This window comes from Budorcas taxicolor, chromosome 1 (genome assembly GCF_023091745.1).
Source record: "Budorcas taxicolor isolate Tak-1 chromosome 1, Takin1.1, whole genome shotgun sequence".
Lineage (NCBI taxonomy): Eukaryota > Metazoa > Chordata > Mammalia > Artiodactyla > Bovidae > Budorcas > Budorcas taxicolor.
This window is the reverse complement of record NC_068910.1, coordinates 109,294,579-109,311,218: the sequence shown is the minus strand read 5'-3', so window position 1 is coordinate 109,311,218 and position 16,640 is coordinate 109,294,579. Positions and strand designations below refer to the sequence as shown.

Genomic DNA, 16,640 nt, shown 5'->3' with positions numbered 1-16,640 from the left:
AATCTGAAAGATTTTCTTAACAAAGCTACTACAAATTCGTATGTTTGAGAATGTAACTAGTAACCACACAAGAAACATTTCATTCTTTTGCTATTTGGTCACCAAAGTGCTGGACCAGAAAATGAAAGAAAGAGGCTTCAGTCCATAGTTGAGAAACAGTTAAGGTCTACAAGTGATAAAGACCGGGCTTCATCTATTCTGTTTGACCAAAGTGTATGAGACAGCCTGTCAGAATCTGAAGGACTGTTTGTAATCATTAAACAGAGAAAATTTAGTGGGATCTTTGATGAACAAATACAATTAATTTTAAATGATTAAATGTGTAAGTGAACTGAAAATACCATTTAATGAGATGAAATTATTTTTATCAAATTAATGAAGAACTAAAATTTTTTTCATTTTTCAGTGCAAAATCTTTGGTTTCTTTTTAAACTTTGCCAAATTCCTTACTACTGCAGACAACAAAGTCAGTACTTTGGAGCAAAATGTCCAACCCTCAATATACTTGATGATGATAATAACGTACAAGCACCTCTCTGATGATACAGCCACTATTGGATTCTCTGATGCTGTCCCCAGGGGACCACAAATGTGGTTTCCTGGAGCACCACCATAAGCAAGAAACCAGAAAATGCTCCACTAAAGGAGTCAAAGGCACTTCTCACAAACTAAATAATTAAAAGTAATGTTATCTTCTGAACAAGGAGTTCAAAGGCTCAGTTATCAGAATTTCAACATTACAAATGTGCTTATAAATGTAGTAAAAAAGCTGAAAACAGTGAAGCTAAATAATTCATGTAAGAGTCAATTTCCTATCAAGAGACAGTATTTAGCTCTCAGAATTTTCCTTCCCCCAGAGCAAGTTTCTTTTCGTTTTCCAACAAACAACATCTAACATTCAAATAAAAAACGCATGTTTGGTGGAGTATGCCTGAGTGGGTTGTGCTTTTTAAAGTCTTCTTTGATTATGGTGGCTCCCCACTATCTCTATAAGCTAAAAGTTGACCGAAATGTACTAGACAGTCTGACAGGCCTTAAAAATAGACAAGAACAGGCCATGTTTAATTATCTCAGTAAATATAAAAAATAAGTAACTGTCTTCTCTGCTCAGAAGGTCTAAAACAAAACAAATCCAAAAATTTGGGGTTGCAAAGCAGCAGGAATGCATGTCTTCCTGCCTCTGTGACCCTGAAACTATAATATTTGTTTGCATAACAGTTTAGGGCTTCCCAGATGGTCCTTGTGGTCAAGAACCCAGCTGCCAATGCAGGAGACACAGGAGACATGGGTTCAATCCCTGGGTCGGGAAGGTCCCTTGGAGGAGGGTATAGCAACCCACTCCAGTATACTGCCGATGATCTATCAATGATATATTTTTGAAACTTAAATAAAGTCTAACAAAATTCCTCCAGAGTTGATGTTCTATAGCAAAATCATGCAATAATAAGCACTGTAACCCAAGCTGCTTTAGAATTATAGCAAGGCAAACAGTATATGATAAACTTTGAAGGAAGTTAAAAGATGTAAAAATATTTGGTTCTATTTTTATAGCATGGAAGAAAATTAATTTTGGTGAAGGGGTGTCCTCCCCATGTCCTCCTTCCTGTGTAAGGAGTTAAAAGTAGAGGGTGAAAGGTGGCACAGATTTGTTAGAAGAATTCTCAAGTGGCTTCGTCAGTATTAATTCCATGGCCTAAGACTTCAAGCACATTCTTAACGCCCTGAGGTTCACTCCTTCGCCTTCCCAACACATTCAGAAAGCTGCAAACTGCTAACGCTGGGTTATTCTAACCAGTTCTGCCTTCTCTGTTCCCATACTTTGCTCTAGGAGGACTTCATCGGGAAACAGAGACAACTGTTTTTTTCCCAAACAGAGACAATCACGATGCTATCCTAGATTCACCACCATTTATTTCTTTTAGGCATCAATCTACCTGAAAATCTTCTCCTACCCACCATTTTCTTCAGACTCCCCTACCTAGTCACTTTACTTCAGGTGACGTTATTTCTGATTCCAAAGAGAAAATACAGGCCAGCAGGCTTCTCTTCCCTTTGATCTCAGCCACTCTCCAAAATAAAAATAAGTAACTGATCTTTATCCCAGACATCATTTCCTTCTTTCCTACATGCATAGATGTCTAGGGATTCTTTCTCTAGTCTAACACTGATAACTTCAGTGAGTCTTATCTCCCTGACCCCCCCCACCCCCCGCGCTATGCTGACTCCTCTGGAGCCACGTGCCACCAGCTACCCCCTCTCTTCCACTTCTCTTTTGCTATTGCTCTTTCCTCTGAGCCAGCATGCTCAAGGACTGCTATTAGAAACAATAACATCAATAACAAGCACAAAAACTCCTCCAAACTTTCCTGTCCTTCCACACTCCTGGTTGTTCCTGTCCCAGCAAAGCTTTCTGAAAGTATTCTGGACAACACATGTGACCACGTCTCCCTCATCTCGCACTCACCTCCTCCTCTTACACACCCAATCATCCCTCTTCCTTCTCTAATGCCCACAACTCCAGGGGACCACTCTCCCTATGTCACTTCGAATGATCAAATCTTTACCTTGATTTGACGTTCCCAACATATCTGACTACTTTTTTTTCCTCCAAAAACAAAACAACCAATACACAATGAGCCAATAAGCACCCGACAGGCACACGTCATCATTAGCCATTAGGGGAAACTCAAACCACAATGAGGGGCTTCCTCGGTGGTCCAGTGGTTAACAGCTCATCTGCCAGTGCAGGAGACACAGGTCAGCCCCTGGTCTGGCAAGATCCCACAGGCCCTGGGGCAGCCAGCCCGGGGCTCCAGAACCCAGAAGTCACAGCTCCTGAGCCTGTGCACACTAGCGCCGGGGTCTGCAGCAAGAGAAGCTGCCACAAGGAGAAGGCCATGCACCACAGCTGCAGAAAAGCCCGAGCGCAGCAATGAAGACCCAGCACAGCCAAAGTGTGCTTCCAGGGGCACAACCGTCAGCAAGAAACCAGAAAAGGCTCCGCTGCAGGTAGTCAGAGGCACTTCTCACAAACTGAATGGTTAAAAGTATAACCCCCTCATAATTAGAAATACGACTCAGTATGCCAAAGAGAACACAACACATACACCAGAAACTCATACATAAATCACAACAAGATACTGTATAACACATCTGTTAGAACAGCTAATATCCAAAAAAGGGGAGGAGGGCAAGAATACGGAGAAATTAGAATTCCTGTGCATTGCTAGTGGAAACGATGCAAAATGGTGCAGTCAACTGTGGGAAAGTTTGGCGGTTCTTTAAAAAGCTAAAGAGAATCACCATATAACCTAGCAATTCCACTTCAGAGGGATATACTCAAAAGAACTGAAAGAACTCAAACAGGAATTTGTACATCCATATTCACAGAAATATTATTCACAACACCAAAAAGTGGAAACAACCCAAATCATCATCAATGTATGAGTGGATGAGTAAAATGTGGTATATATAGACAACAAAATGTTAATCAGTCTTAAAAAGGAAGGAAATTCTGACACATGCTACAAGATGAACAAACTCTGAAGACAAATGCTAAGGGGGTGAGGGGGAAGAAGTCACAAAAGGGCAAACAGTGTATGACTCCACTCACATAAGGTACCTAAAATAGGGAAATTCAAAGAGACAGAAAGTAGAACAGAGGTGGCCAGAGGCCGGAGGTAGGGGGCAACGGGGAACTATTGCTTACTGGGTAGAGAGTTCTTGTTTGGGATGATGATGGCTGCACAACACTGTAGATGTACTTAATGTCACTTGGTTCTACCTATTAAAATGGTGAGTTTTATGTTATGTATGTTTTACCACATTAAAAAAGGCAACAACAAAAAACTTTTAAAAAATATCTGTAACATTAGTTCTATGTATTGTTCAAAATAGCCAAAAAGTAGTACTTAAATGTATGTATTATTCATAAAAGCCGAAAAGTAGAAACATCATCATCTTATGAATAGATGTGTTTTCATACACTGGAATACTAAGCAATGAAAACGAATGAAGTGCTGACAACATGTAACGCATGCATGAACCTTGAGAATTATGCGCAGTGAAAGAAAACAGACACAATGGCCACACATATAGGATTTCATTTACATGAAATATCTAAACTAGCAAATGTATACATACAGAAGGTTGATCATTAGGACCTGAAGTGACAGGGGAATAAGTGGGATACTAATGGGTATGGGGTTTCTTTGGGGGTAATGAAAATTCTCTAAACTTAAGATTATGGGTGATGATTGCTTAACTCTGGAAATATACTAAAACCATTGAACTGTACACTTGAAATATGTATTTAATGATTCATAAATTACATCTCAATAAAAATGTAATAAAAGAGTAACAGAAAAAGTTTCAGTTCAGTTCAGTCGCTCAGTCGTGTCCGACTTTGCGACCCCATGAATCGCAGCAGGCCAGGCCTCCCTGTCCATCACCAACTCCCGGAGTTCACTCAGACTCACGTCCATTGAGTCAGTGATGCCATCCAGCCATCTCATCCTCGGTCATCCCCTTCTCCTCCTGCCCCCAACCCCTCCCAGCATCAGGGTCTTTTCCAATGAGTCAGTTCTTCACATCAGGTGGCCAAAGTACTGGAGTTTCAGCTTCAGCATCAGTCCTTCCAAAGAACACGCAGGACTGATCTCCTTTAGGATGGACTGGTTGGATCTCCTTGGAGTCCAAGGGACTCTCAAGAGTCTTCTCCAACACCACAGTTCAAAAGCATCAATTCTTCGGTGCTCAGCTTTCTTCACAGTCCAACTCTCACATCCATACATGACCACAGGAAAAACCATAGCCTTGACTAGACGGACCTTTGTTGGCAAAGTAATATCTCTGCTTTTCAATATGCTATCTAGGTTGGTCATAACTTTCCTTGCAAGAAGTAAGTGTCTTTTAATTTCATGGCTGCAATCACCATCTGCAGTGATTTGGGAGCCCCAAAAACTAAAGTCTGACACTGTTTCCACTGCTTCCCCATCTATTTCCCATGAAGTGATGGGACCAGATGCCATGATCTTCGTTTTCTGAATGTTGAGCTTTAAGCCAACTTTTTCACTCTCCTCTTTCACTTTCATCAAGAGGCTTTTTAGTTCCTCTTCACTTTTAAGGGTGGTGTCATCTGCATATCTGAGGTTATTGATATTTCTCCCGGCAATCTTGATTCCAGCTTGTGTTTCCTCCAGCCCAGCGTTTCTCATGATGTACTCTGCATAGAAGTTAAATAAGCAGGGAGACAATATACAGCCTTGACGTACTCCTTTTCCTATTTGGAACCAGTCTGTTGTTCCATGTCCAGTTCTAACTGTTGCTTCCTGACCTGCATACACATTTCTCAAGAGGCAGGTCAGGTGGTCTGGGATTGCCATCTCTCCCAGAATTTTCCACAGTTTATTGTGATCCACACAGTCAAAGGCTTTGGCATAGTCAATAAAGCAGAAACAGATGTTTCTCTGGAACCCTCTTGCTTTTTCCATGATCCAGCAGATGTTGGCAATTTGATCTCTGGTTCCTCTGCCTCAATAAAAATGTAATAAAAGAGTAACAGAAAAGTTTAGAGACTCTTTTAATTTAGGGCTTTAAGAGGCAGCTTGTGTGTCAACCTTCATTGACCATTTCAATGATGAGAGCACATCACTATGAAGGGTCCAAACCATATACCTTAGGGTTGCTGAGGGAAAGAGTTTGCCTTGCCTCTTTAACTTCTCAAATTGATACTACTTGTTAAATAACTAGCAGAAGGAAACAGACTCCGAAACAGTTGCCATGGTAGCTCAATAGCAAAAGCATCAAGAATCATGAATATAATGGCTTAGAGACAGTGTCTTACAGAGAAAATTGTATAAAATTTAAAGTCAGAAAATGTGACATCAGATTCCACACACCTTTAACAGCTGTGTGACCTAAGATACAAACTCAGTTTCTTCACCTATAAAACGGCATAGAATCAGATACCACCTAGTCAAAAGAGGTGGAGAGTATTTATACAGCACATGAGTTATCTTCTTTTCTGCTAGAGTATCACTCCCACTCTCTGCTTTCTATTTCTTCTTAATAACTACACCTTACCTGACTTTGTCTTTTCCAACTTTCTTGCTCAGTCTTGTACAAGACTCCAAAGGCAGTGAAGATTCACTGTTTCCCCCAAAAGAAGAGTGTCGACAGTGAGTTGCTGCTCACATGAACCACTGCTGGGTACACGTGTCACAACTCATGAGGCACAAATGAAACAGTAGTAAAATGTGGAAAAAACTAAAATTAGAGAACAAGAGCAAACATGAGTGTAGGAATACTAAGTCACTCTTCATTTAGTCAAGATTAAATCTTCAAAGACAAAATAAGCATTCAAGAAGCATGGTTTGTTTTTTTTTTAATATATAGAAACCATACATGTGAAGTAGCTCTAGAATTAAGCAATCATTCCCAGCAACTTATCAGACGGCCTGTGTGATTTCCTATGGCCTATTCAACCTCAGAATAGACTCTGTCACCCGAGCATACTGAGATAAGTTGCTAAAACACTTAAAAGTAGAATATTTTCTAGTCTGGAAACCAGTTGTCTTAATTCTCAGTCTATCAAGTAAATAAAGTCAACTTTACTAGCTTTCAAAATTCTTTAAAATTGAACCCTTTTCTATTATTATTTTAAAAATCAAAGAGTAGAGTAGTTCAAAAAAACCACTTAGGACCCAGAACGTATATAGTCACCTAAGCTTAAATGCAGAGTACAGAGAAACTAGTGAAAACCCAAATGACAAACTAAAAAAAAAAAAAATTAGTTTTGTGTCCAAAGTGGTCAAGATCTAAGATACATTATTATTTGATTAAAACAAAAAGACAAAAACTGCATTACTGGGGAAATCAATAAAAGCCAACACTTGCTGTGTAAACATCTTAAGTATGTTATTTCTACTGCATTGGATATCATTCAAACCTCTGACTGCTAGCAGTACTACAGTCGTCCCTCAGTATGCTTAGAATGTAAGCCACTATGAGCACAGGTTAAGCAATGTGCGGCCAGCTTCTCCATGCATACATAGCACAAGCTTCTGATCAGTTATTTAAAACTAAAACAACAGCCAGCTAACTACTTGTGCGCACCAGCAAATTGTGTAACAGTGGCAAGCTGCACATGCTGAGTTGCGACTGCAAGACTTCACTTGTGCCATCATACTTCCAGTTGTTTCCTAACGCCCAGCTCATGAGACATTAGCACCAAAGATCTGTCGGAACTTATTTTGCGTGACATTTCTTAGAAGTGAAAAGAAGAGAACTTTGTTACAGATTCAATTGTACAGTAGATATGGATGGAATTGACCATAATATGTAATATGCAACATGTTTTTAAACATCAATCTCCAACTACCAAAGCATTCCAAGAGCAAATAGCATGATGACACATTTGGAAATGACCATGACAGCTTACAGTCCATGACAGCAAAATCTGTCAATTGTGAAATCTTGAATTCATCTGGATTCTTGTCAGTCAGCCTCACTTGTTACAGTATTTTAACAAAATGTATATTTGTTATGGGAAAAACAACACTCCACCAGCTTGAAAGAAGAAACAGTGAAACTATTATCAGGATCAGATCTACCAAAGCAGTTTCGGGAGAGTCCCCTATCAAATACTGTAATCATCTGCAGAATTTAACTAGGAGCTTTGCCAAGTAGAGAAAGTGCTAAATCTAGTCCTCCTTGTTTGAAGGGACAACCATACACGATAGCCGCAATATTTCAGCACTGTGTTGCTCTGTAAACTACTAAAATTAACTACAGTTCCAATGGACCAGATGCTTTAAATTTTCATACACTTATTTTTGACCCATAACCCATGTAGATCAAATTGCACCAATGGTATACCAATGGTGCCCCTTCCTCTGCTAAGAATAAACTCAGGAATTTTTGTGCAAGCATTAAAAGAAAAAAGTGCTTACAACTTTACCATATGTGTAACGTTGCAATGCATTTACTATTTAAGACTTGGCTCACAAAAGGGAGAACTCTCTCTCCACTAATGAGAAGTTAACTTTAGAGAGTGCTCTAAATCCTTTTCCTCTTCAATGCCTCCTCAAAGCAAAAAGTCCCCAACACTCTGTTGTTTTCTATACACATAAGGCGATTTTCCAGCACATTTAGTGCACAAAGAAATGCATCACAGTCTTTCCCCAACCCAACAACCAAAGCACTAGTTCATCTGGAAACGGAAAATACTGTACCTCTTTCGCCTCAGAGAAAAGGGGATGAAAACAGCACAAGTCAACACAAAATAGCACCTTACCTGTTTCTAGTACAAATTTCCACTTTACTCTAACTGGAATGAGAGAAAGACACAAGTATCCCATTGCTCACTGCAGCACTATTTACAATAATTAGAACATGGAAGCAACCTAGATGTCCATCAACAGATGAATGGATAAAGAAGTTGTGGCACATATATACAATGCAATATTACTCAGCCATAAAAAGGAACACATTTGAGTCAGTTCTAATGAGGTGGATGAACCTAAAGCCTATTATACAGAGTGAAGTCAGTCAGAAAGAGAAAGATAAATATCGTATACTAATGCATATATACAGAACCTAGAAAAATGGTACTGAAGAATTTATTCACAGGGCAGCAATGGACAAACAGACATAGAGAACAGACTTATGGACATGGGGAGACGGGAGGAGAGGGTGAGACGTATGGAGAGAGTAACACGGAAACTTACATTACCATATGTAAAACAGAGAGCCAATGGGAATTTGCTGTATGTCTCAGGAAACCCAAACAGGCATTCCACATCAACCTAGACGGGTAAGATGGGGAGGGAGATGGGAGGCAGTTCAAAAGGGAGGGGATATATGATACCAACGGATGATTCATGCTGAGGTCTGACAGAAAACAACAAAATTCTGTAAAGCAATTCTCCTTCAATTAAAAAATAAATAAAAAGAAAAAAAACTGGAATGAGAAAAGACAGACTACCAATATTCCTTTTCATGAAACCACTATTTTGGAAGATAAAGGAACAGTTATTGCAAATGAGATGACAATATTTTGCAACATTTAGGCAGTTCTTCCCAAAGATATTTTACCAATGGAGATCAGAGATGGGCAAAGAAACACATAATGGATTTATTTTTTAACCTGAATTCCATCTATCAGTGGTAACTTATTCAACAACAAAGGAACTCAATTTATTTTCATGTCAGTGGTTAGATCTAAATAGAATCTACAAAATAAGTTCAAGAATGTTTGGTATTCAACTGCTCATAAGATGAATACATCCTTCTATGTGTCACTTTTATACCTCAAAACAGAGACTAGAAACTATTTAAAGGGGACAGTGACCCTTCCACAAGGAAGTGACAGCTTTCATAAGGAAGCTATTTTAAAAGGAAGTTTCTTATTTTCCTAACATCACTAAATATAAACAATGAAAAAATGACTGAGGTGATAGTAATTAAAACTATAATTATTTATATGTTCTAATTAAATATCACTATTGCATTCTCACAGACTAAGTAAATCAAAACATTATAATTTTATTTTCCAATTATATAGATACATATATATTACTTATATATTCACATATACTTAATATATAATTACATAAATACATTTAAATATATAAAATATTAGATATATAATCTAGATATTTGTAACCACAGTAGCTCAGCATAAAAAAACTAATCTATTTAAGTGATTTTTGGCAAGAGGAATGAGAACAGATTATGAAAACCAAAGAGACATGAAGTTATAGTATATAACGCTCTGTATCCCATCCCACCACAACAGTCATGAATTACCCCTTCTTATGGATGCAGGAAAGGCAATGCGGCACACAGCCTGTGCATATCCTTAGAGCCTTATAGGTTCCACAGATAATGCACACATGTGGTCAACAAAGCACATCTTTAAATACCGTAGGTTTAGAACACATGGGTGAATGTAAGATCAGCATATTTTTAACTGGGTTCTCTCTGTCTGTTAAAGTATCTGTGAACTATACACGGTGTATGTAATCAACTTTAGAAAGAAAGGCTTAGAGAGCCATGAGTTTAAGTCCCAGATTTTCCACTAACTGGGTCTACTGTCTAAACTCCCTATGCCTATCTTCTCAGCCCTAACAAGGAAAGGACAATAACTCATAATTTCCCTTTCTCATAGAATTGTTCTAAGAGCCAAAATGAGATAGTAAATATAAGCATTATACAAAGGATAAAGTTCTATGCAAACATATAGTATTTTCTTTTATGTTTTCTTCTTACTAAAATCATTAAATACCACCCAACTAGTTTTATGCTAACAACTGCTTTAAAGTAAGGAAAGCACACATTACAGCATTCGGTTTGGAATGAAAAAACCAACAAAATGCTATGTCAGCTTAAAGACAAGAAAAAACTCCTTTAATCTTCAAGAAGAAGGAAGATGTGAAACAAATTATTTAATTAGTCATCCTTTTCTCAACTCAGGTGAGAAAATAAATGTACATTTATTATGTACATTAAATTTCAGGAAATAGGTTTTCTTTTAACTGGTTCTTACTGCTCTTGCATTCCCAACAAACAACAATTTGCCCTTATGAACTTAATATATGGGGCTGATTTGCTTTTGTATGTAATTCTCAATATCTAAATAAGTCACTTCAAGCACTGCCTCTTTAAATGATGAAAAAACTGAAGTGCCAAAGCAATTCAAAACAATGCACAGTTCTGGTTTTAAATGTTTCAATTTTTTTTTAAACACTACATAGCAGCTTGCATATAACCAGTATTTAGTTAATGTTGCTGAATGAATTAAGAAAGCTTTGCTAACCTCTATTTTGCTTTTTAATGCATGGTGTGGGAGGACTGGACTGCCTTTGATTTATACCAAGTAGAATCCACACTTCACCATAAGCAGCAGAAATGACTTGTCAGGCATACTTTATCAATTCTGCTCAGAAGACACCTACTCATGAGTTGGCTGTGTATCGGAATACACTTCATTAGTACAGAATTACCTGAATTGCCTCACTGTACTTAGATAGGGATGCACCTGTACTCCTAGCAGTGAGTACAAATACATGGAAATAAATTAACTGAATACATTTCTTTAGCATGCAAAAACCAATTACTAACTCTTACCTGTGGATATTAAAACAGCCACAGGAACAAGGAACAAGTGAATTCTTATTTAGGAATTACCTCCAAAACCAGTAAAACCCGGATTATAATAACATTCATATAAATAGCATAAACAAAATAAGTCTTCATAATTTCTGTCTGCCCTCACAAAATGAAACAGTTGTCAACTTAAAAACTCCTAATTCAAACCAATATGGTTCACTTTCTCTTTATTTTATGTAAGATAATATCTAGTCTTCCCAGAACTACAAGCTATCAATATTCTAAGCAACAGGTTTCATTCTCTTTCATATTAAATGTGTTTCTTTATTGATTATATCATTCTGAAATTGCTACCACCTAATCCCTGAGTGATAATTTAAATCTCTATTTCCATGCTTATGAAATGAAAAGCACAGAATACTATTTACAAAGCGCACAAAACTTTGAAAAAGACCTCATTATTCTCAAAACAATTCCTATTCATATCTCAAATTGACAATAGAAGCCTCTTAATGAAACTGATATTTCTAAAATTTTAACAAAAGTTTAGCAACAATTTAAGAAAAGCTGTACAAAAAATTTTAACTTAGCAAACTCAAAATACCAACAGTTGTTGCACGATGTGTTTACCAAAACAAAAATTTTTAATCAAGACTTTAGATTTTAAGGAGTTATTTCAGAAAGAAAGCATCAGAAAATGAAAGCCACAATCGCAAACCTGGTTTCTTCAATACCCAGAAGAAGAATGACCAATCATTGAACTACAATAATTTAATACTTCTTTTATTTTCAAATCTGTAGCTTATATTAATTAAATTTAAGTCATTTCAAACTGTAAACAATTTTACAAGGACTTCTCCATGCTCTCTGAGTTTATATGGTTGTAATTTCAGAAAGTTTGAGAGCTGAGGCAGTTTCTGATAACCCTGCTGCTGCTGCTGCTGCTAAGTCGCTTCAGTCGTGTGGGACTCTGTGCGACCCCAGAGACAGCAGCCCATCAGGCTCCCCCGTCCCTGGGATTCTCCAGGCAAAAACACTGGAGTGGGTTGCCATTTCCTTCTCCAATGCACGAAACTGAAAAGTGAAAGTGAAGTCGCTCAGTCCTGTCCAACTCTTAGCGCCCCCATGGACTGCAGCCTTCCAGGCTCCTCCGTCCATGGGATTTGCCAGGCAAGAGTACTGGATTGGGGTGCCATTGCCTTCTCACTCCGATAACCCTAGATTTCCGAAAAAAAAAAAAAAAATGAGTACTACACCAGCAAACAATTACACAGCTTACAAAAACACTGGAGTCAGAAAATTTATATGAAATGACATCTTGGTATATTACTGCACATGATTTTACAAAAATCTGTATCTTCATTCAGACAATAAACATTTGAGCCACCTGCCATCAGCACTTCCCTTGAAAAGTTCACAATCTAAAGAACAGTAACAGGACTTTCCTGGTTTTGCCGTGGATAAGAATCCATCTGCCAGTGCAGGGGACATGGATTCGGTCCCTGGTCCAAGAAGATTTCACATGACACAGAGCAACTAAGCCCAAGAACCCTGAGCACCTAGAGCCGGTGCTCTGCAACACAAGAAGTCACCACGATGAGAAGGCCAAGCACAACAGAGTAGTGCCCGCCTGCCACAACTAGACAAAGTCCTCCCAAAGCAACGATAAAGGAAGAAAGAAGATACAGAACAGTGATAAAACATGTAACCAGATTAACACTAAAGTTTAATTATGTAATATAGACAGTATAATGTGTTAGATGATACAATATAACACAGTAAAGAGAAAAATTCCCCTGACCAACTCATTGGAGATATATATCACCGAAAACTATGAACCAGAAATGCCATCACCCAGTAGCTGGTCAGTCAGAAATATAGAATTCTAGGTCCCAAGCAAATTTACTGAATCAGAATCTGAATTTTAACAAGCTCTCCAGGTAATCCCAATGCACATTTAAATTCTGAAAAGCACTGATCCAGAACATAACTAAAAAACAGTAAATAAGTAAAAGTGACATCTTGTACTTTCAAGTTCTTCAGGCCCCATCCTGAGCCTCTTTACAAATGAACAGATAATTTAACAAGTTCAGCTACCGAGTTTCACAGGTCAGGATCAAAGAGTGAGATACCACTGACAACAAAGAAAGCAAACAGGGAAAACTAATGAAAAGCAAACTAAAAAAGGGATGGCTATAGGGGGGCATTTAAACAGCAACAGTCTACCCTTTCTGCCTAGATAGGCCTTAAAGGTCTCAATGTAGTACAGAAGTATAACAGTAAATGATGTTCTTAAACCTGCCTCCTCTAACTAGACCACAAATTCCTTAAGGACAGGGACCTAGTTTTATTTTTATACACTCACATTTGTAAACTGAATGACCCTAAATCATTAAGATGAGTTCAGTTACACAACGAGATGTTTAACACATTTCAGAAAATTTTCTATCTCAAAAGATTACAATAAATATGTCACAGCATTTTTTAAAAAAAGAATAAAGCTGCTCCAGTGTATACAAGAAGCACCATAAGGACAGAGGCTTTACTGAACTTGTGGCTCCAAATGCGAATGTCTTTTCTGACTCTATTTAAATTCACTTCTAGGGGACCAGTGACTGGAGTGAGTAGAGAAAAAGGATAAAGATTAGAAGAGAATGGAGGGAGAATAAAAATCAAGAGAACACTCAGGGTTCTTCCACTCATGAAAATACAAACAGCAAAAACAGGAAGCCTCACCAAAGAAACAGCAACGCTAGAAGAGAACAAACGCTACCACCGGCAACCATTCACTCCACGGTCCTTGCCCCTCTGAACCAGACACAAGTTCACAATCCTCCCAACCTAAGAGCTCCTCAAAGACACCTTTTCTCTAGAAATACTTTCCCTCCTGGCCTTCAATCAGTTGATGACAGCCAGTTTACACTACAACAAATTCACCTTTCCAAAACGGCAAACTTTATGACATTCTAGTCATTACTCTCCAAACAAATCATCAATTTTCTTGTCTATGTCCTTGCTCATGCTATTACTTCATTCAGAGACCTTTCTGCTCTGTTAATCTGACCCTGCACCTTAGCTGCCAGCCACAGTGGCTATTTAACATCTGAAACATGGCTAGACTGGACTGAGATGAACAGTAAGTGTAAAATACACATCGAATTTTGAAGACCTGGTACAAAAAAGATGTGAAAGTATTGTTTGTTTGTTTTTTAACAATGATTACATGTTGAAAGGTTTTGGATATATTTAACTAAAGAAGATACATAATTAAAATTATTTTCATCTGTTTCTTTTTAGCTTTTAACATAGCTACTAGAAAGTTTTAAATTACTATGTGGTTCACATTGCATTTCTATTGGACAGCACTGTTCTAAATCCTACTTATTCTTCAAGACCTAATTCAAACAACCCCACCCCCATACAGCTTTCCCCAATGACTCCAAGTGGACATGGTTTCTGTCTCCCAGAACTTTCACAACACTTTTATTAATACGTCCAAAGAACTAGGGCAATTTTATCTTCTTACCAAGTGTACCCATTACATGTCCCCAACTCCAAGGTAAGTCAATTGAGAAAAAAAAGTACATCTAGCTAAGTTTTTATCTTACACCTTGCACATCAACAGTACATATACTGATGATAAGGTGATGCCTGATGTCTGCTAAGTGAGAGCTGAATTTCTCAATTACTGTTACTATATTATCTATCCCTTTCAACGATTTCCATTTCTTTCAGAGGGATTAAACTCCATGTCTACAAACGTCCTGGATTATTATTATTAGACAAATAGAGTGCTAGTGAGCTGTACATATATGATGAACAGGCAAATTCAAAACTATCTAATACCTGTGGTCAATGCATTTAGATCAACTGTAAAAATTCGACAAGCCTCTAAAGGTTCCATTTTTTAAATGATGTTATTACTAAAAGTGTACTGTGAAGACCAATTATTTCAAAAATAGGAGATTTTCCCAGAGATTAACAACTAGGTGACTAAAGCCTACCAAAAATTGTCAGAAGTCCTCCCCACAACCCTGACTGTAAATCAGGTAAGCGCTCAAAGGCTTGAGGACAGCAACAGCGGTGTCCTACGTCGCATCCAAAGCTCTGAAATCGAGTTGTGAGCAAAACAGCAGGAAGGAAAAAGATGTGAAAGAGACGAAAGGTGGAAACTGTTGGAACGCGAAATGAGAAATGAAAACTAGGACTAAAAATGTCTCAGTTACGTGGGAGGGAGTCATCCCTAGGTGTATCGCTCAACCTCTGAACCCTCAGGCAAAGGCTACGGCAGTCATTTCAAGCGGTCTGTTCTTCAAATAGTATTCCAGTGCCTGAGATCTGCAGTCCGCGAAACTTCCTTCCTAACCAGCAGCCTACTCTGACTCCCCGGGCCAGGGACTCCGGGCAAACCCAGCCCCGAAGCCACCCTTCTCCAGCATGTTTTGGAAGCCGGCGGATGAAGCTGGAAAGCCGAACGGAGGCCCAGCACCTGGACGAGACCCCTCTCTCTCCGAGTCTGGCTTTAGCCCCTAGGGCAGGACCGTGCTGGCAGAGGGGAAGCCGGCAGGCAGAGGGGGCGGGGCAGGGCTCCGGGCTTCGAGCACGGGTCTTCCCGTTCCATGCCGGCGCCTGCCGGGGCCGCGGGGACGGGCAGGATGGTGACAACGCAGAAAAGAAGGGCAGTGCGAAGCAGCCTGGGGCTTCTACTCACCAGCCTTCGTCGCCCGACGTCGGCAGTGGCAGGACCTCTTCTCCTTCCGCCATTGCTGTTGACGTCCACGTCACTTTGCCGAAAAGTGGACCCGGCGCCGAGACCGACTCCTACCCAACGTCGTAAAAGGTCTTCGGAAGTCTGGGACCAACCTTCTGGAGAGGAAAAGGAAGAGGGAGGAGGCGAGGGATGGGAAGAAGGCGACGTCACGACGTCCCGAGGGCGAAAGGCAGCTTGGAGGAGGAGACTTGGAGAGCCGCTGCCCTTCCAAAGACTACACGTCCCAGGATGCCGCGGGCCCTTGGCCGGACGCACTGGGCGGGGTTTGGCGAGAGCGCGGATCCTAGTAAGAGGCCCTTATGAGCGTCCCTTTTTGGCGTCCAGTTAGCGTCTTCTTTGCGTCTTAGCGTCCTGCTTAAAGTCATATTTGACAGTTTTAAGTAGTGGAGGGAGGAGTGGAGGGGAAATGCCATAGGGAAGGTGGAGCGGTCAAAAGTACAAGTGGAGGCCACATACTTTATGTCTGAATGCTTTAAAAGTTGTGCTTTTTTAAGCTAAACAGTAAAGGAGATATGTTCTAGGCTCCCACCTTTATAAACATATTTCATATATAAACATGGAAGTGAAAGTGAAAAGTGGCTCAGTCTTATTCGACTCTTTGCGACCCCATGGACTGTAGCCCACCAGGATCCTCTGTCCATAGAATACTCCAGGCAAGAATACTAGAGTCGGTTGCCATTCCCTTCTCCAGGGGATCTTCTCTACACGGGGATCGAACCCTGGTCTCCTGCATTGCAGGCGGATTCTTTACCGCCTG

At 39.5% G+C, this 16,640-nt stretch overlaps 1 protein-coding gene across 1 annotated transcript in view; it reads right to left on the bottom strand.

Annotated features, from left to right (window-relative positions):
- The window catches only part of TBC1D23 (TBC1 domain family member 23), a 54,136-nt gene extending 38,238 nt beyond the window's left edge, over window positions 1-15,898 (bottom strand). The window contains exon 1 of the mRNA XM_052642227.1: window positions 15,824-15,898. Within this exon, the coding sequence (XP_052498187.1) occupies window positions 15,824-15,876 (53 nt within the window). The 5' untranslated portion in view covers window positions 15,877-15,898. The remainder of the gene's footprint in view (window positions 1-15,823) is intronic.
- Between the last annotated feature and the right edge of the window lie 742 nt (window positions 15,899-16,640).